The sequence below is a fragment of the Patagioenas fasciata genome, chromosome 32 (assembly GCF_037038585.1).
Source record: "Patagioenas fasciata isolate bPatFas1 chromosome 32, bPatFas1.hap1, whole genome shotgun sequence".
In the NCBI taxonomy this organism is placed as follows: domain Eukaryota; kingdom Metazoa; phylum Chordata; class Aves; order Columbiformes; family Columbidae; genus Patagioenas; species Patagioenas fasciata.
Genome location: NC_092551.1, coordinates 3437082 through 3456935, shown reverse-complemented (window position 1 = coordinate 3456935; position 19854 = coordinate 3437082). Strand labels below are relative to the sequence as shown.

Here is a 19854-nt window from a genome sequence, read left to right as displayed (position 1 = left end):
GTGTGGGGCAGGGCTTGGGGAAAGGAGTTGAGGGGCAGGACTTGGGGGGCAGGAGGTGGGGACAGGAGTTGGGGGACAGGACTTGGGGGGCAGGAGGTGGGGACAGGAGTTGGGGGGCGGGAGGTGTGGGGCAGGAGGTGGGGAAGGGAGTTGAGGGGCAGGAGTTGAGGAGCAGGAGATGTGGGGCAGGGCTTGGGGGGCACAGCTTGAGGAAAGGAGTTGGGGGGCAGGAGGTGGGGAAAGGACTTGGGGGGCAGGAGATGTGGGGCAGGGCTTAGGGGGCAGGGCCTGGGGGGCAGGTGGTGGGGAAAGGAGTTGGGGGGCAGGTGTGGGGCAGGAGGTGGGGAAAGGAGTTGGGGGGCAGGTGTGGGGGACTTGGACTTTGGGGGAGCTTTAGGGGGTGGTTGTGGGGCACAACTTGGGGGGCAGGATGTGAGGAAAGAACTTGGGGGATTTGGACTTTGGGGGCAGGATTTAGGGGGGGTTGTGGGGCAGGACATGGGGGTCACTTGTGGGGCAGGACTTGGGGAAAGGATTTGGGGAGCAAGGGACGGTTGTGGGGCGGGATTTGGGGGGGGGCAGGACTTGGGGGGCAGTTGGGGGGCAAGAGCAGTTGTGGGGCAGGATGTGGGGGGCAGTTGTGGGGCAGGACTTGGGGGGCAGAAGTGGGGCAGGATTTGGGGGGTAGGGGGCAACTGTGGGGCAGGACTTGGGGCAGGACTTGGGGGGCAGGAGCAGTTGTGGGGTTCCCATGGGGCAGGGTTTGGGGGTCACTTGTGGGGCAGGGCTTGTGGGGCAGGAAGCAGCGGTGCCCCCTCTGCCCCTGTGCCCAGCGCGCTCGGTGAAGGTGAAGATCAAGCTGGGCCGCAAGGACAAGGCCCCCGAGCGGCTCAAGGGCCGGAGGCGCCCGGGCCGGGGCTCCCGCGCCAAACCCGTGGTGAGCGACGACGACAGCGACGACGAGCAGGACGAGGTGAGGGGCTGCCCCATGCTGACCCATAACTGCCCCATAACTGACCCACACTGACCCACATCCACCCCACAGCCTGCCCCACAGCCTGCCCCACGCTGACCCACGCTGACCCACACTGACCCACATCCACCCCCCAGCCTGCCCCACACTGCCCCACACTGACCCATAACTGCCCCATAACTGCCTCACATCCTGCCCCACAACTGCCACACAGCTGCCCCACAGCCTGCCCCATAGCCTGCCCCACACTGCCCCACATCCACCCCACAGCCTGCCCCATAGCCTGCCCCACACTGCCTCATAGCCTGTCTGCCCCACACTGCCCCACAGCCTGCCCCATAACTGCCACACAGCTGCCCCACACTGCCCCACAACTGCCCCACAGCCTGCCCCATAACTGCCACACAGCTGCCCCACACTGCCCCACAACTGCCCCACAGCCTGCCCCACACTGCCCCATAACTGCCTTCCATAACTGCCCCACACTGCCCCATAGCCTACCCCACACTGCCCCACATCCTGCCCCACACCGCCCCATAACTGCCTCCCATAACTGCCCCACCTCCTGCCCCAGACCTGCCACACAGCTGCCCCATAACTGCCCCACACAACTGCCACACAGCCTGCCCCACACTGCCCCACACTGCCCCACGGCCTGCCCCACACCGCCCCACAGCCTGCCCCACAGCCTGCCCCAGACCTGCCACACAGCTGCCCCATAACTGCCCCACACAACTGCCACACAGCCTGCCCCACACTGCCCCACACTGCCCCACAGCCTGCCCCACACCGCCCCACAGCCTGCCCCACATCCTGCCCCAGACCTGCCACACAGCTGCCCCATAACTGCCCCTCATCCTGCCCCACAACTGCCCTGTGGCTTCCCCATAACCATCCCACAACCTTCCCCACATCCCGCCCCACAGCCCCCCCCAACTGCCCCCCACTGCCCCACATCCTTCTCATTTCCCTACACCTCCCCCACGAGCACCTCCCGCCCTCCCCCTGCCCCACATCCACCTCCTGCCCCCCAACTCCCGCGCCCCCCAAGTCCCGCCCCCAACCCCCAGTCTCCGCCCCCCCAGGATCGCTCGGGCAGCGGCACCGAGGACGATTGACCCCGAGTGACCCCCAGCGCCCCCCACCCGGCCCACGGCTCCACCTCCTGCTATTTATACACCGGGACCCGGCTCCAGCTCCGCTTCCCGGCTCCGGTTCTTCCTCCGGTCCCCCCCCCGGTCCCCCCCTTGCGGTGCCGGTGCCGCTGTCGATGTCACTGGATTTCGAGCCGATCAATAAATTAAACCCACCAGAGCGGGGGGGGTCTCTGTGCGCCGTGGGGAGGGGGTTTGGGGGGTTTTAGGGGGGGGTCCCCGGCTTTGGGGGCGCAAAACCCGCGGAAAAACGGCGCCGAATGGGTTAAAAACGCGCGAAAGGCGCCGCCCCGGGGATCACTCCACCTAAGCCACGCCCCCGCGGGGGCCAGGCCCCCGCGAAGCCACGCCCCTCGTTAATTGATGCCCGCTATTGGGTAACCCCACGCTAAGCCACGCCCAGCCATTAAATCCGCGCCACTCCTTAGATCAGGTGTGCGGAGCGATAAGCCACGCCCCTGCGTAACGCACGCCCGCGATTGGCTACACCGCCGCTAAGCCACGCCCATCGCGAACTCACGCCCGCGACGGGCCACGCCCCCTCTAAGGCGCGCCCTTCACAAGCCACGCCCATCGCTACTCTTGGCCGCGCCCCTCACACCCTGCGCCCCCTCATAAACCACGCCCATCGCTACCTCCTGCCCGCGATTGGCTGCGCCCCGCGAGGCCACGCCCCCTCCCCAACCACGCCCCCAGCCGTTCAAATGCGGCCGCCCCGGGAACCGCGGCCGGGCCGGAGGGGCCGGAGCCGCCGAGCGGAGCGCGATGGAACCCGGAGCGGCGCCGGCGCTGCTGCTGCTGCTGCTGCTGCTGGGGGGAGCGGCGGCGGCACCGGAAGCAGGTGAGGGGGACCCGGGGAGCGAACCGGAGGGGCCCTGCACCCCCCGATCCGCGTCCGGTGCCCAAACCGCCGCCTGGACCCCCCCCCCCCAAGCGGCTTTCCCCCCCAAAATGGGGACCTCCCCGCCCTAAACCGGCGTCCGCTGCCCCAAAGCGGCACCGGCTCCCCCCCCCCCCCCGCCCCAGCCACGCTCCCTTCCTGGGCGGCCCCTCGGGCTCCGCTCCCCGGGGCTCGGACCCGCGGGGGCGCCGCCGCTTCCCGGTTCTTCCCCCTCACGCCCCGGTCCCGCCGCCCCCGCCATCGCAGCCACGCTGCGGCGCGGCCCCGCCCCCGCGCGCTGAAACCGACCAATCACCGCCGAGCCCACGCCTTCTGATCTCTGAGAGGGGACCAATCGCCGCGCTCTCCGCGCCCCGCCCCGGCGGCGGACGCGCTTCTGATTGGCCGACGAGCAGACTGACCACCGGGCGGGGACGCGCTGAGGGAGCCAATGGGAACGCGGCGCGCCCGGGAGGGTGCGGTCCCGCCACAGCCGCGGGGGGCCCGATCCTGGCGGGGGGGGCCCGATCCTGGGGCTGAAACCCCCGGGAAATCCCCCCCAGGGAGGGGCCCGATCCTTGGGCTGAGTGGGGGGGGTGTTTGGGGGGGCTCAGGCTCAGTTTTGGGGGCTCAGGCTCAGTTTGGGGGGCTCAGACTCAGTTTGGGGGGCTCAATCCGTTTCTGGGGTCCCTGACCCCCCTGTCCCCTGTGCCAGGTGTCCCCTGTGCCCCCGGTCAGTTCGTCTGTGGGGACGGGTCGTGTGTCCCCAACTCCTGGGTCTGTGACGGCCACCCCGAGTGTCCCGAGGGGGACGACGAGACCCCCGAGACCTGTCGTGAGTGTCCCCATCACCCCGAGATGTCCCGCGGTGTCCCTGTGTCCCCACATATCCCCCTGTTCCCCTCCGGTGTCCCCACAATGTCCCCCTGGTCCCTGTCCCCATGTCTCCCCATCCCCACAACATCCCAATGTCCCCATAATGTCCCCATGTCATGTCCCATGTCCCCAGGGTCCCTGTCCTGCTCCCCACCCCCACAATGTCCCCATAGCCCTGTCCCCATGTCCCTGTCCCACAGTGTCCCCATGTCCCCAGGGTCCCTGTCGTGCTCCCCGTCCCCACAATGTCCCCTGTCCCCAGGGTCCCTGTCCTGCTCCCCATCCCCATGATGTCCCTATGGTCCCCACAACATCCCAATGTCCCGTGGTGTCCCCAGGGTCCCTGTCCCCATGGTCCCCACAATGTCCCACTGTCCCCATGGTCCCCACAACATCCCCATGTCCCATGGTGTCCCCAGGGTCCCTGTCCTGCTCCCCATGTCCCCACAATGTCCCCTGTCCCCAGGGTCCCTGTCCTGCTCCCCATGTCCCCACAATGTCCCCTGTCCCCAGGGTCCCTGTCCTGCTCCCCATGTCCCCACAATGTCCCCTGTCCCCAGGGTCCCTGTCCTGCTCCCCATGTCCCCACAATGTCCCCTGTCCCCAGGGTCCCTGTCCTGCTCCCCATGTCCCCACAATGTCCCCTGTCCCCAGGGTCCCTGTCGTGCTCCCCATGTCCCCACAATGTCCCCTGTCCCCAGGCTCCCTGTCCTGCTCCCCGTCCCAGTTCCGCTGCGGTGGCCTCGGCCGCTGTGTCCCCGGCTCCTGGCGCTGTGACGGTCACAGGGACTGCGAGGACGGGTCCGACGAGACCGCCTGCCGTGAGTGGGGACACTGGGGACACTGGGGACGTGGGGGGACACTGGGGACGTGGGGGGACACTGGGGACATGGGGGGGACAGGGGGACATGGGACGGGTCTGATGAGACCGCCTGCCATGAGTGGGGACACTGGGGACACTGGGGACGTGGGGGGACATTGGGGACATGGGGGGGACAGGGGACATGGGACGGGTCCGACGAGAGCGCCTGCCGTGAGTGGGGACACTGGGGACATTGGGGACGTGGGGGGACATGGGGGGACACTGGGGACGTGGGGGGACATGGGGGGACACTGGGGACGTGGGGGGACATTGGGGACATGGGGGGACATGGGGGGACACTGGGGACATGGGGGGGACATTGGGGACATGGGGGGGACAGGGGACATGGGACGGGTCTGATGAGACCGCCTGCCGTGAGTGGGGACACTGGGGACACTGGGGACGTGGGGGGACATTGGGGACATGGGGGGGACATTGGGGACATGGGGGGGACAGGGGACATGGGACGGGTCCGACGAGAGCGCCTGCCGTGAGTGGGGACACTGGGGACATGGGGGGGACACTGGGGACATGGGGGGGACACTGGGGACGTGGGGGGACATTGGGGACATGGGGGGGACAGGGGACATGGGACGGGTCCAACGAGAGCGCCTGCCGTGAGTGGGGACACTGGGGACGTGGGGGGACACTGGGGACATGGGGGGGACAGGGGGACATGGGGAGACAGAGGGACATTGCGAGGGGACGTGGGGACATTGGGGAGGGACAGAGGGACATTGGGGGGACATGGGGAACATGGGGGGACAGGGGGACATTGGGGGGAACTTGGGGAGACAGGGGGACATTGGGGGACATGGGGATGTTGGGGGGGACAAGGGAACATGAGGACTTGGGGACACTGCGGGTAGACATGGGGACATGGTGGGGGACAGGGGGACATTGGGGGGACCAGGGGGACATTTGGGAGGATGTGGGGACATTGGAGGGGACATTGGGGGGATGTGGGGAACATGGGGACGTTGAGGGGGCCACTGGGGGGACGTGGGGACATTGGGGGTGGACATGGGGACATTGGGGGGACATGGGGAACATGGGGATGTTGAGGGGGACACTGGGGGGATGTGGGGACATTGGGGGTAGACATGGGGACATGGTGGGGACATTGGGGGACATGGGGAACATGGGGATGTTGAGGGGGACACTGGGGGGACGTGGGGACATTGGGGGTAGACATGGGGACATGGTGGGGACATTGGGGGACATGGGGAACATGGGGACGTTGAGGGGGACACTGGGGGGATGTGGGGACATTGGGGGGACATGGGGACATTGGGGGACATGGGGAACATGGGGATGTTGAGGGGGACACTGGGGGGATGTGGGGACACTGGGGGTAGACAGGGGGACATGGTGGGGACATTGGGGGGACATGGGGAACATGGGGACATTGGGAGGAGACCGGGGGACATTGGGGGGGCCATGGGGACATCGGTGCGCCCCCGCCCCCCCTCACCCCCATGTCCCCCCCAGCCCCCCGGGGCTGCCCCGCCGACCACGTCCCCTGCGGCTCCGGCGCCGGCTGCGTGGCCCCCGCCTTCCTGTGCGACGGAGACCCCGACTGCCCCGACGGCTCCGACGAGCGGCCCCAAAACTGCACCGGGACGGCGCCGGAGACACCGGGGCCCCCCCCGGGGCCCCCCCCGGGGCCCCCCCGGCGCTGCCCCCCGCTGCAGTTCCCCTGCGGCTCCGGCGAATGCGTCCACGGGCGCTGGCGCTGCGATGGCACCGAGGACTGCGGCGACGGCTCCGACGAGCGCGCCTGCGGTAACGGGGGCTCTGGGGGGTGGGTTGGGGGGTCTGGGGGGTTTGGGGGCTCTAGGGGGTGGTTGGGGGGTCTGGGGGGTTTGGGGGCTCTAGGGGGTGGGTTGGGGGGTCTGGGGGGGTTTGGGGGCTCTGGGGGGGGGGTTGGGGGGTCCTGGGGGGTCTGGGGGTTGTTTGGGGTTCCTGGGGGGTCTGGGGGCTCTAGGGGGGGGTTGGGGGGTCTGGGGGGGTTTGGGGGCTCTGGGGGGGGGGTTGGGGGGTCCTGGGGGGTCTGGGGGTTGTTTGGGGTTCCTGGGGGGTCTGGGGGCTCTAGGGGGGGGTTGGGGGGTCTGGGGGGGTTTGGGGGCTCTAGGGGGTGATCTTGGGGTCCTGGGGGGCTCTGGGGCCTCTAGGGGGTGGTTTGGGGTTCCTGGGGGGCTCTGGGGGCTCTAGGGGGTGGTTGGGGGTCTGGGGGGGTTTGGGGGCTCTAGGGGGTGGTTGGGGGGTCTGGGGGGGTTTGGGGGAGTCTGGGGGTGATCTTGGGGTCCTGGGGGGCTCTGGGGGCCCTAGGGGGTGGTTGGGGGTCCTGGGGGGTTTGGGGGCTCTAGGGGGTGGTTGGGGGGTCTGGGGGGTTTGGGGGCTCTAGGGGGTGGTTGGGGGTCCTGGGGGGTTTGGGGGCTCTAGGGGGTGGTTGGGGGGGTCTGGGGGGGTTTGGGGGCTCTAGGGGGTGGTTGGGGGGTCCTGGGGGGTTTGGGGGCTCTAGGGGGTGGTTGGGGGGTCCTGGGGGGTCTGGGGTGGTCTTGGGGTCCTGGGGGACTCTGGGGCTCTAGGGAATGGTTTGGGGGTCCTGGGGGTGTTTGGGGGGTCTGGGGTGGTCTTGGGGTCCTGGGGGGCTCTGGTGGGTCTGGGGGGTCGTTTGGGGTCCCTGGGGGATTGGGGGGTGGTCTTGAGGTCCTGGGGGATGTTGGGGGGTCTTGGAGATGTTGGGGGGGTCTGGGGGTGGTTTGGGGGTCTTGGAGATGTTGGGGGGGTCTGGGGGTGGTTTGGGGGTCCTGGGGGGCTCTGGGGGGTGTTGGGGGCTCTGGGGACCTCATGGAGGGCCATGGGGACATGGGGGGGCACAGGGGGACAAGGGGTCGTGGGGGCCATTGGGGAAATGGGGGGACGTTGGGGGGGCCGCAGGAGCCCCCGCCCTGACCCCCCGCCCCCAGCCGCGCCCCCCCCGTGCCCCCCGGGCTGGTTCCGCTGCGGCGACGGCCACTGCGTCCCCGGCCCCCGGCGCTGCGACGGCCACGGGGACTGCGCCGACCGCTCCGACGAGGACGCCTGCGCCGGGGGTACGGGGACGGGGGGGCCGGGGGTCCGGGGGGGCCGGGGGTCTGGGGGGGTTCTGGGGGTCTGGGGGGGTTCGGGGGGTCCTGGGGTCTGGGGGTCTGAGGGGGTTCTGGGGGTCTGGGGGGGGTCTGGGGGTCTGGGGGGGTCCTGGGGTCTGGGGGGGTCCTGGGGTCTGAGGGGGTTCTGGGGTCTGGGGGGTTCTGGGGGTCTGGGGGTCTGGGGGTCTGGGGGGGTCCTGGGGTTCTGGGGGACCCTGGGGGTCTGGGGGGGTCCTGGGGTCTGGGGGGGTTCTGGGGTCTGGGGGGTTCTGGGGGTCTGGGGGGGTCTGGGGGTCTGGGGGGGTCCTGGGGTCTGGGGGGGGTCTGGGGGTCTGGGGGGGTCCTGGGGTCTGGGGGGGTTCTGGGGTTCTGGGGGGGTTCTGGGGATCTGGGGGTTCTGGGGGACCCTGGGGGTCTGGGGGGGTCTGGGGGTCTGGGGGGATCCTGGGGGTCTGGGGGGGTCTGGGGTCTGGGGGGGGTCTGGGGGTCTGGGGGGGTCCAGGGGTCTGGGGGGGTCCGGGGGTCTGGGGGGTTCTGGGGGACCCTGGGGGTCTGGGGGGGTCTGGGGGTCTGGGGGGGGTCCTGGGGTCTGGGGGGGTTCTGGGGTCTGGGGGGGTTCTGGGGGTCTGGGGGGGTCCTGGGGTCTGGGGGGGTCCTGGGGTCTGGGGGGGTCCTGGGGATCTGGGGGGGTCCTGGGGTCTGGGGGGGGTCTGGGGGTCTGGGGGGGGTCCTGGGGTCTGGGGGGGTCTGGGGGTCTGGGGGGGTCCAGGGGTCTGGGGGGGTCCGGGGGTCTGGGGGGTTCTGGGGGACCCTGGGGGTCTGGGGGGGTCTGGGGGTCTGGGGGGGGTCCTGGGGTCTGGGGGGGTTCTGGGGTCTGGGGGGGTTCTGGGGGTCTGGGGGGGTCCTGGGGTCTGGGGGGGTCCTGGGGATCTGGGGGGGTCCTGGGGTCTGGGGGGGGTCTGGGGGTCTGGGGGGGGTCCTGGGGTCTGGGGGGGTCTGGGGGTCTGGGGGGGTCCAGGGGTCTGGGGGGGTCCGGGGGTCTGGGGGGTTCTGGGGGACCCTGGGGGTCTGGGGGGGTCTGGGGGTCTGGGGGGGGTCCTGGGGGTCTGGGGGGGGTCCTGGGGTCTGGGGGGTTCTGGGGTCTGGGGGGGTTCTGGGGGTCTGGGGGGGTCCGGGGGTCTGGGGGGTTCTGGGGGACCCTGGGGGTCTGGGGGGGTCTGGGGGTCTGGGGGGGTTCTGGGGATCTGGGGGGGTTCTGGGGTCTGGGGGGGTTCTGGGGGTCTGAGGGGGTTCTGGGGGTCTGGGGGGTCTGGGGGGTTCTGGGGATCTGGGGGGATCCTGGGGGTCTGGGGGGGGTCTGGGGGGGTCCTGGGGTCTGGGGGGGTCCGGGGGTCTGGGGGGGTTCTGGGGATCTGGGGGGTCCTGGGGCTCTGGGGGGTCCCAGGGGGGCTCCAATGAGGTTGGGTGTCCCCTGGGTATGGGGCTTGGGGGGTCTGGGGGGTCTGGGGGGTTGTGGGAGTCTGGGAGGGTTCTGGGGGTCCTGGGTGGTTCCTGGGGGTCTGGGGGGTTCTGGGGGTCCTGGGTGGTTCCTGGGGGTCTGGGGGGTTCTGGGGAGTTCTGGGTCTTCCAGGGGGTTTTGGGGGTCCCGGGGGGTTCCATGGGGTCCGGGGGGTTCCATGGGGTCCAGGGGGGTTCCATGGGGTCCCGGGGGGCTCCATGGGGTCTGGGGGGCTCCATGGGGTCCGGGGGGTTCCATGGGGTTCCGGGGGTTCTATGGGGTTCTGGGGGGCTCCATGGGGTCCGGGGGGTTCCATGGGGTCCGGGGGGTTCCATGGGGTCCAGGGGGGTTCCATGGGGTCTGGGGGGCTCCATGGGGTCCGGGGGGTTCCATGGGGTCTGGGGGGTTCCATGGGGTCTGGGGGGCTCCATGGGGTCCGGGGGGTTCCATGGGGTTCCGGGGGTTCTATGGGGTTCTGGGGGGTTCCATGGGGTCCGGGGGGTTCCATGGGGTCCGGGGGGCTCCATGGGGTCCGGGGGGGTTCCATGGGGTCCGGGGGGTTCCATGGGGTCCGGGGGTTCCATGGGGTCTGGGGGGCTCCATGGGGTCTGGGGGGTTCCATGGGGTCTGGGGGGCTCCATGGGGTCCGGGGGGTTCCATGGGGTCCGGGGGGGTTCCATGGGGTTCTGGGGGGTTCCATGGGTCCCGGGGGGTTCCATGGGGTCTGGGGGGCTCCATGGGGTCCGTGGGGCTCCGTGCGGTGCCGACCCCCCCGCGCCCCCAGCGCCCCCGTGCGAGGCCCCCGCGTGGTTCCGGTGCCGCTCCGGCGAGTGCGTCCCCATGGGCAGCGTCTGCGACCGACGGCGCCACTGCCGGGACGGCTCCGACGAGCCCCTGGGGGAGTGCGGTGAGAGAGGGGACCCCCCCAAATAACAACACACACAGCCCCTGCGGGAGTGCGGTGAGAGCGGGGACCCCCAAAAACAACACAGCATGGGGACCCCCCCACATAACACACACAGCCCCTGGGGGAGTGCGGTGAGAGCGGGGGGACCCCCAAAAACAACACACACAGCCCCTGGGGGAGTGCGGTGAGAGCGGGGACCCCCAAACAACACAGCATGGGGACCCCCCCAAATAACACAGCATGGGGACCCCCAAATAACAAACACACACAGCCCCTCGGGGAGTGCGGTGAGAGCGGGGACCCCCAAATAACACAGCATGGGGACCCCCAAATAACACACACAGCCCCTGGGGGAGTGCGGTGAGAGCGGGGACCCCCAAATAACACAGCATGGGGACCCCCAAATAACACAGCATGGGGACCCCCAAATAACACAGCATGGGGACCCCCAAACAACACAGCGTGGGGACCCCCCCAAATAACACACACAGCCCCTGGGGGAGTGCAGTGAGAGTGGGGACCCCCCCAAAAACAACACACACAGCCCCTCGGGGAGTGCGGTGAGAGCGGGGGACCCCCCCAAATAACACAGCATGGGGACCCCCAAACAACACAGCATGGGGACCCCCCCAAACAACACACACAGCCCCTCGGGGAGTGCGGTGAGAGCGGGGACCCCCCCAAATAACACAGCATGGGGACCCCCCCAAATAACACACACAGCCCCTCGGGGAGTGCGGTGAGAGCGGGGGGACCCCAAATAACACAGCATGGGGACCCCCCCAAATGACACAGCATGGGGACCCCCCCAAATAACAACACACACAGCCCCTCGGGGAGTGCGGTGAGAGCGGGGACCCCCCCAAATAACACAGCATGGGGACCCCCAAATAACACAGCATGGGGACCCCCAAATAACACACACAGCCCCTTGGGGAGTGCGGTGAGAGGGGGGGGACCCCCAAAAACAACACACACAGCCCCTCGGGGAGTGCGGTGAGAGCGGGGACCCCCCCAATGACACAGCATGGGGACCCCCAGAATGACACAGTGTGGGGACCCCCAAACAACACAGCATGGGGACCCCCCCCTGAATGACACAGCGTGGGGACCCCCAGAATGACACAGCATGGGGACCCCCCAAATAACACAGTGAGAGCCCCCCCAGGGCCACACAGCATGGGGACCCCCCTAAATGACACAGTGGGGACCCCCAGAATGACACAGCGTGGGGACCCCCCCTAAATAACACAGTGGGACCCCCCCTAAATAACACAGCGTGGGGACCCCCAGAATCACACAGCATGGGGACCCCCCCTAAATAACACAGTGGGACCCCCCCCAGAATGACACAGTGTAGGGACCCCCCTAAATGAAACAGTGGGACCCCCCCCTAAATAACACAGCATGGGGACCCCCAATGACACAGTGGGACCCCCCCAGAACGACACATCGTGGGGACCCCCCTAAATAACACAGTGGGACCCCCAGAGTGACACAGCATGGGGAGCCCCCCCATTAACACAGCACTGAGACCCCCCCCAATGACACAGTGGGATCCCCCAGAATGACACGGTGGGACCCCCCCTAAATAACACAGTGGGACCCCCCCCAAATAACACAGCATGGGGACCCCCCAAATAACACAGTGAGAGCCCCCCCAGGGCCACACAGCATGGGGACCCCCCTAAATGACACAGTGGGGACCCCCCCTAAATGACACAGCGTGGGGACCCCCCAAATAACACAGCAGGACCCCCCCAGAACCACACAGCATGGGGACCCCCAATGACACAGTGGGACCCCCCAGAATGACACGGTGGGACCCCCCCCAGATGACACAGCATGGGGACCCCCAGTGGCACAGTGGGACCCCCCGGGCCCCAAACACCCCCCTGAGCCCCCCGAGCCCCCCGGGCCCACAGCGGGGGTCCCGTGGTCCCGGGGTGACCGCTGTCCCCGCCCCCAGGGCTGAACGAGTGCCTGGTGGGGGGGGGCGGGTGCTCCCACGGCTGCCGGGACCTCCCCCTGGGCCACCAGTGCCTGTGCCCGCGGGGGCTGCGCCTGCGGACGGACGGACGGACCTGCCAGGGTCAGACACACGGACACGCGGACCCCCCGGACCCCCCCCGGACCCCCCTGACCCCTCCCAGGACCCCCAAACCCCCCTGACCCCCCCCGGACCCCCCTGACCCCCCCCGGGACCCCCAAACCACCCTGACCCCCCTGACCCCCCCGGATCCCCCTGACCCCTCCCGGGACCCCCAAACCCCCCTGACCCCCCCCGGAGCCCCCTGACCCCTCCCGGGACCCCCAAACCACCCTGACCCCCCCCGGACCCCCCTGACCCCTCCTGGGACCCCCAAACCACCCTGACCCCCCCCGGACCCCCCTGACCCCTCCCGGGACCCCCAAACCACCCTGACCCCCCTGACCCCCCCCGGATCCCCCTGACCCCTCCCGGGACCCCCAAACCACCCTGACCCCCCTGACCCCCCCCGGACCCCCCTGACCCCTCCCGGGACCCCCAAACCACCCTGACCCCCCTGACCCCTCCCGGACCCCCCAAACCCCTCCCGGGACCCCCAAACCACCCTGACCCCCCCCGACCCCCCCCGGACCCCCCTGACCCCTCCCGGGACCCCCAAACCACCCTGACCCCCCTGACCCCCCCCGGACCCCCCTGACCCCTCCCGGGACCCCCAAACCACCCTGACCCCCCCCAGAGTCCTTAGACGCCCCTGACCCCCCCCCGGACCCCCCTGGCCCCCCCAAACCCCCCTGGGACTCCCAACCCCCCCATGACCCCCTGGGACCCCCCAGACCCTCCTGACCCCCCCAACTCCAATGGGACCCCCCAGACCCTCCTGACCCCCCAAACTCCAATGGGACCCCCTTGGGACCCCCAAAACCCAACTGCACCCCCCAGACCCTCCTGAGCTCCCCAAACCCCAATGGGACTCCCAACCCCCCCATGACCCCCTGGGACCCCCCCAGACCCTCCTGACCCCCCCAAACTCCAATGGGACCCCCCAGACCCTCCTGACCCCCCCAAACTCCAATGGGACCCCCAGGCCCTCCTGACCCCCCCAAACTCCAATGGGACCCCCAGGCCCTCCTGACCCCCCCAAACCCCCGTGGGACCCCCAGACCCTCCTGACCCCCCCAACTCCAATGGGACCCCCAGACCCTCCTGACCCCCCCAAACTCCAATGGGACCCCCAGACCCTCCTGACCCCCCCAAACCCCCCTGGGGCCCCCCAGACCCTCCTGACCCCCCCAAACTCCAATGGGACCCCCAGACCCTCCTGACCCCCCCAAAACCCCAATGGGACCCCCAGACCCTCCTGACCCCCCCAAACCCCAGTGGGACCCCCAGGCCCTCCTGACCCCCCCAAACCCCAGTGGGACCCCCCTGAGCCCCCCAAACCCCAATGGGACCCCCAGACCCCCTGGGACCCCCAACCCCCCCATGACCCCTGGGACCCCCAGGACCGCCAGGACCCCCCAGGACCCCCCAGACCCCAAATTCCCCCCACCCCCCTCTCTCCCCCCACAGCCGCTTCAGCCCCAACAGACGCAGCTCCCAGTGGCACCAGTGACAGCACCAGTGACAGCACCAGTGACACCAGTGACACCAGTGGCACCAACAGTGACACCAGTGACAGCACCAGTGACACCAGTGACTCCAGTATAACCAGTAACTCCAGTATAACCAGTGACTCCAGTATAACCAGTAACTCCAGTATAACCAGTGACTCCAGTATAACCAGTAACTCCAGTAGCACTGGTGCCACCACCAACAGCAGCAGCCCCAGTGACACCAGTGACACCGGTAACACCAGTGACACCGGTAACACCACTATCACCAGTAACACCAGTGACACCAGTAACACCAGTATCACCGGTAAAGCCTCCAGCAACATCGCCACAGGTACCAGCCCCACATCCCAGCCCCACATCCCGCCCCATATCCAGCCCAGCCCCACATCCCACCCCATATCCCAGTACCATATCCAGCCCCACATCCAGCCCTATATCCAGCCCCAGCCCCACATCCCGCCCCACATCCCAGCCCCACATCCTGCCCCAGCCCCGAATCCCAGCCCCATATCCAACCCCACATCCCAGCCCCACATCCCGCCCCAGCCCCGAATCCCAGCCCCATATCCAGCCCCACATCCCAGCCCCATATCCAGCCCCACAACCCATCCCAGCCCCACATCCCACCCCACATCCCGCCCCACATCCCAGCCCCATATCCAGCCCCAGCCCCACATCCCGCCCCCCATCCCACCCCAGCCCCGAATCTCAGCCCCACATCCCGCCCCACATCCCACCCCATATCCAGCCCCAGCCCCACATCCCACCCCACATTCCATCCCAGCCCCACATCCCAGCCCCACATCCTGCCCCAGCCCCGAATCCCAGCCCCATATCCAGCCCCACATCCCAGCCCCACATCCCGCCCCAGCCCTGAATCCCAGCCCCACATCCCAGCCCCACATCCCAGCCCCACATCCCGCCCCAGCCCCACACCCCGCCCCACATCCCTGACCCCTCTCCCCCCGCAGGCGACGCCGTGGGGCAGGGGGGGTCCCGCACGGGCTCCACGGCGCTGGCGCTGCTGCTGCCCCTGGGTGAGCCGGGGGTCGCAATGGGGGGCCCATGGGGGTCCCAAAACTGGGGTCCCACTTTGGGTTCCTATTGGGGGTTCCCAGTTTGGGGTCCCATTGGGGGGGGGGTCCCGGTTTGGGGTCCCATGGGGGGGTTCCCACTTTGGGGTCCCAGTTTGGGGTCCTACTCTGGGGTCCCATTGGGGGGTCCCACTTTGGGTGTCCTGGCTGGGGGTCCCACTGAGGGGTCCCATGGGGGGGTCCCTGTCTCTGGTCCCACTGAGGGGTCCCAGTTTGGGGTCCCATTGGGGTCCTGGTTTGGGGTCCCATGGGGGGTCCCTCCCTGTGGTCCCATGGGGGTCCCATGGGGGGTCCCTGTCTCTGGTCCCACTGAGGGGTCCCAGTTTGGGGTCCCATTGGGGTCCTGGTTTGGGGGTCCCATGGGGGTCCCTCCCTGTGGTGCCATTGGGGTCCCATGGGGGGGTCCCATTGGGGTCCCAGTTTGGGGTTCCATGGGGGTCCCTCCCTGTGGTGCCATTGGGGTCCCATGGGGGGGGTCCCACTGAGGGGTCCCAGTTTGGGGTCCCATTGGGGTCCCAGTTTGGGGGTCCCATGGGGGGGTCCCTCCCTGTGGTCCCATGGGGGTCCCATGGGGGGTCCCTGTCTCTGGTCCCACTGAGGGGTCCCAGTTTGGGGTCCCATTGGGGTCCTGGTTTGGGGTCCCATGGGGGGGTCCCACTCTGGGGGTCCCATGGGGGGGGTCCCAGTTTGGGGTCCCATTGGGGTCCCACGGGGGGAGTCCCATTGGGGTCCTGGTTTGGGGGTCCCATGGGGGGTCCCTCCCTGTGGTCCCATGGGGGTCCCATGGTGGGGGTCGCACTGAGGGGTCCCAGTTTGGGGTCCCATTGGGGTCCTGGTTTGGGGGTCCCATGGGGGGTCCCTCTCTCTGGTCCCACTTTAGGGTCCCACGGGGGTCCCTCTCTCTGGTCCTGGTTTGGGGTCCCATGGGGGGGGTCCCACTCTGGGGTCCCATGGTGGGGTCCCATTGGGGTCCCAGTTTGGGGTTCCATGGGGGTCCCTCCCTATGGTGCCATTGGGGTCCCATGGGGGGGGTCCCACTGAGGGTTCCCAGTTTGGGGTCCCATTGGGGAGGGGTCCTGGTTTGGGGGTCCCATGGGGGGTCCCTCCCTGTGGTCCCATTGGGGTTCCATGGGGGGGGTCCCACTGAGAGGTCCCGCTCTGGGGGTCCCATGGGGGGTCCCTCTCTCTGGTCCCGCTCTGGGGGTCCCTGGGTCCCGCTCTGGGGGTCCCATGGGGGGGGTCCCTCCCTGTGGTCCCATTGGGGTCCCATGGGGGGGGTCGCACTGAGGGGTCCCAGTTTGGGGTCCCATTGGGGTCCAGGTTTGGGGGTCCCATGGGGGGTCCCTGTCTCTGGTCCCACTGAGGGTTCCCAGTCTGGGGTCCCACTGGGGAGGGGTCCTGGTTTGGGGGTCCCATGGGGGGTCCCTGTCTCTGGTCCCACTGAGGGTTCCCAGTCTGGGGTCCCATTGGGGAGGGGTCCTGGTTTGGGGTCCCATTGGGGAGGGGTCCCGGTGTGGGGTCCCCTGGGTCCGCAGGTCCCCGTGCCCTGACGCTCCGCTCCGGCGCAGCTCTGGTGGCGCTGGGGGTCGCGGGCGCCCGGGGGCTCCGGCAGAGCTGGCGCCGCCGCAGCACCCACAGCATCGGCTTCCCCAACCCCGTGTTCCGCAAGGCGCGCGGCGACGAGGAGGCGCTGGGGGGCGGCACGGGGCCCGCGGTGAGGAGGGGGCGCGGGACCCGGGGGGGGCACGGGACCCATAGGGAGTCATGGGGCACGGGGACCCATAGGGAGTCATGGGGCACGGGGACCCATAGGGAATCATGGGGCACGGGACCCATAGGGAGTCATGGGGCATGGGGACCCATAGGGAGTCATGGGGCACGGGGACCCATAGGGAGTCAGGGGGCACGGGACCCATAGGGAGTCAGGGGGCACGGGACCCATAGGAGTCGTGGGGCACGGGGACCCATAGGGAGTCATGGGGCATGGGACCCATAGGGAGTCGTGGGGCACGGGACCCATAGGGAGTCATGGGGCACGGGGACCCATAGGGAGTCATGGGGCACGGGACCCATAGGAGTCATGGGGCACAGGGACCCATAGGGAGTCATGGGGCACGGGACCCATAGGAGTCATGGGGCACGGGGACCCATAGGGAGTCATGGGGCACGGGACCCATAGGGAGTTAGGGGGCACGGGACCCATAGGGAGTCGTGGGGCATGGGACCCATAGGGAGTCGTGGGGCACGGGGACCCATAGGAGTCATGGGGCACGGGACCCATAGGAGTCATGGGGCATGGGACCCATAGGGAGTCGTGGGGCATGGGACCCATAGGGAGTCGTGGGGCACGGGACCCATAGGGAGTCGTGGGGCACAGGGACCCATAGGGAGTCATGGGGCACGGGACCCATAGGGAGTCGTGGGGCATGGGGACCCATAGGGAGTCATGGGGCACGGGGTCCCATAGGGAGTCGTGGGGCATGGGACCCATAGGAGTCATGGGGCATGGGACCCATAGGGAGTCATGGGGCACGGGACCCATAGGGAGTCATGGGGCATGGGACCCATAGGGAGTCAGGGGGTATGGGACCCATAGGGAGTCGTGGGGCACGGGGACCCATAGGGAGTCATGGGGCATGGGACCCATAGGGAGTCATGGGGCACGGGGACCCATAGGGAGTCATGGGGCATGGGACCCATAGGGAGTCATGGGGCACGGGGACCCATAGGGAGTCAGGGGGCACGGGACCCATAGGGAGTCAGGGGGCACGGGACCCATAGGGAGCTGTGGGGCATGGAGACCCCAGACAGAGCTGTGGGGCACGGGGACCCATAGGGAGCTGTGGGGCACAGGGGGGACATAGGAACCCCACAGGGAACTATGGGGCACGGGGTGGGACACAGGAACCCCATAGGGAGCTATGGGGCATGGAGGGGACTCAGGGACCCCATAGGGAGCTATGGGGCACAGGGTGTTCAGCTGCCCCATAGCGAACTGGGGGGGGCAGATGTGGGTCTGACCCCCAACCCTCTGCCCCCCAGCGCCAGCTGCTGAACCCGGACGACAACGCGGCCTGAGGGGGGGGGGCAGCGCCCCATAGCCAGCCCCCCAAAAACAACGGGAGCAACCGGGGACACCCCCCCCACCGGGTGACACCGGGACCGGAACCACCGGGTGACACCAGAACCACCGGGTGACACCGGAACCAGAACCGCCGGGTGACACCGGAACCAGAACCGCCGGGTGACACCAGAACCATCGGGTGACACTGGAACCACCGGGTGACACCGGGACCACCAGGTGACACTGGAACCACCGGGTGACACCGGGACCACCGGGTGACACTGGAACCAGAACCGCCGGGTGACACCGGAACCGCCGGGTGACACTGGAACTGGAACCACTGGGTGACACCAGAACCACCGGGTGACACCGGAACCAGAACCACCGGGTGACACCGGAACCAGAATCACCGGGTGACACCAGATCTGCCGGGTGACACCGGAACCAGAACCACCGGGTGACCCCAGAACCACCGGGTGACACCGGAACCAGAACCACCGGGTGACCCCAGAACCACCGGGTGACACCGGAACCAGAATCACCGGGTGACACTGGGACCAGAACCACAGGGCCGAGTGCGGCTGGATGTGGTTGGATGTGGCCGTACACAACTGTATACGATTGTGCACGACTGTATATGATTGTATACGCCTGTATATGGTTGTACATGGCTGTACACACCTGTATATGGTTGTACACACCTGTACATGGCTGTGAGTGGTTGCATACGGCTGTACACGCCTGTACATGGTTGTATATGGGCGTTCACACCTGTACACGGTTGTACACACCTGTACGTGGTTGTATAGGGTTGTACACACCTGTACACGGTTGTACACGGCTGTATGTGCCTGTACATGGTTGTACACGCCTGTACACGGTTGTACACGCCTGTACACGGTTGTACACGCCTGTTCCCGCCTGTTCCCGCGTGCGCAGCCGCCGCCGGCCTCGTTTTTTAGCCAAAACTGTGAAAACCACCCCAAACCGTGGCCTTTGTGGGGGCGGGACCCCCGGACCCCCCCCAATACACCCCCTATTTATTGCCCCCACCACCCCGCGTGCTGGCTCCTCCTTCCGACCCCAGCCCCACGGTATTGGGGGCCCGGACGCCTGGGTCCCTCCCGGACGCCTGGGTCCCCCAGGGGTCATGGGGCCCCTTAGGGTGCCTGTGGGGGTCCCTCCCGGACGCCTGGGTCCCTCTCCAGTGCCTCTTTGCCCACACATGGAACCAATGAAAGCAGCTCCGGCTCCTCCAGCCCCCCCCGCCCCATATTCCCAGGGACCCCCTGGTCCCCCCCCGATCCCCCCCGGACCCCCGATCCCCCCCGGTTCCCCCAGCGCTGCCGCCGCTCGGGCTCCGCTGGCGGCCACGCCCCTTTTCCTGACCACGCCCCCTTCCCAAACCCCGCCCTCCCCGCACCGCAAAGACCACGCCCCCCCCTTACACACCCGTCCGTTTACAGACCACGCCCCTTCGCCTACAGGCCACGCCCCCTCTGCTACGGCCACGCCCCCCCCGCGGCTCCTCCCGTGGCCCCGCCCCCGCCGGGTCCGTTCGCGCCGCGAAGCGTTCGGGGGAGTCCGGGGGGGTTTGGGGGTTCCCGAGGGGTCTCAGCGGCGCCGGGGGGGTCCCGGGGGGGTCTTGGGGGTCCCGAAGCGTCCCGGGAGATCCCCGAGGGGGCCTGGGGGGCGCGGAGCACGGCGGTGCGGCCGCTGATTGGCTGTTGTTTCCCTCGTAAAGGGTCCCGGGGAGTTGAATGGGTGCGCAGTGCTCATCGCTCCACGTCATTGGCGCAGAGTGCTGTC

At 68.9% G+C, this 19854-nt stretch overlaps 2 protein-coding genes across 9 annotated transcripts in view; both read left to right on the top strand.

Moving 5' to 3' along the window:
- SMARCA4 (SWI/SNF related BAF chromatin remodeling complex subunit ATPase 4) overlaps positions 1 to 2287 on the top strand; it is a 43346-nt gene extending 41059 nt beyond the window's left edge. For all 4 annotated transcript variants that reach the window (XM_065859288.2, XM_071800652.1, XM_065859287.2 and 1 more), the window contains exons 33-34: positions 834 to 973; positions 2059 to 2287. In XM_065859288.2, coding sequence (XP_065715360.1) covers positions 834 to 973; positions 2059 to 2091 — 173 coding nt within the window. In that variant the 3' untranslated portion in view covers positions 2092 to 2287. The remainder of the gene's footprint in view (positions 1 to 833; positions 974 to 2058) is intronic.
- A 529-nt stretch (positions 2288 to 2816) lies between these two features.
- LDLR (low density lipoprotein receptor) lies at positions 2817 to 19100 on the top strand. 5 transcript variants are annotated; one of them, XM_071800660.1, is made up of 11 exons: positions 2817 to 2968; positions 3723 to 3842; positions 4585 to 4704; positions 6237 to 6530; positions 7718 to 7843; positions 10162 to 10284; positions 12254 to 12376; positions 13844 to 14218; positions 14859 to 14924; positions 16550 to 16695; positions 18024 to 19100. In XM_071800660.1, the coding sequence occupies exons 1-11, from the start codon at positions 2893 to 2895 to the stop codon at positions 18057 to 18059; spliced, it is 1605 nt and encodes a 534-aa protein (XP_071656761.1). In that variant the 5' UTR covers positions 2817 to 2892; the 3' UTR covers positions 18060 to 19100. The 5 variants fall into 5 exon arrangements, with proteins under 5 accessions (XP_071656761.1, XP_071656764.1, XP_071656762.1 ...); XM_071800663.1 differs by lacking the exon at positions 7718 to 7843; XM_071800661.1 differs by lacking the exon at positions 12254 to 12376.
- The last annotated feature ends 754 nt before the right edge of the window (positions 19101 to 19854 follow it).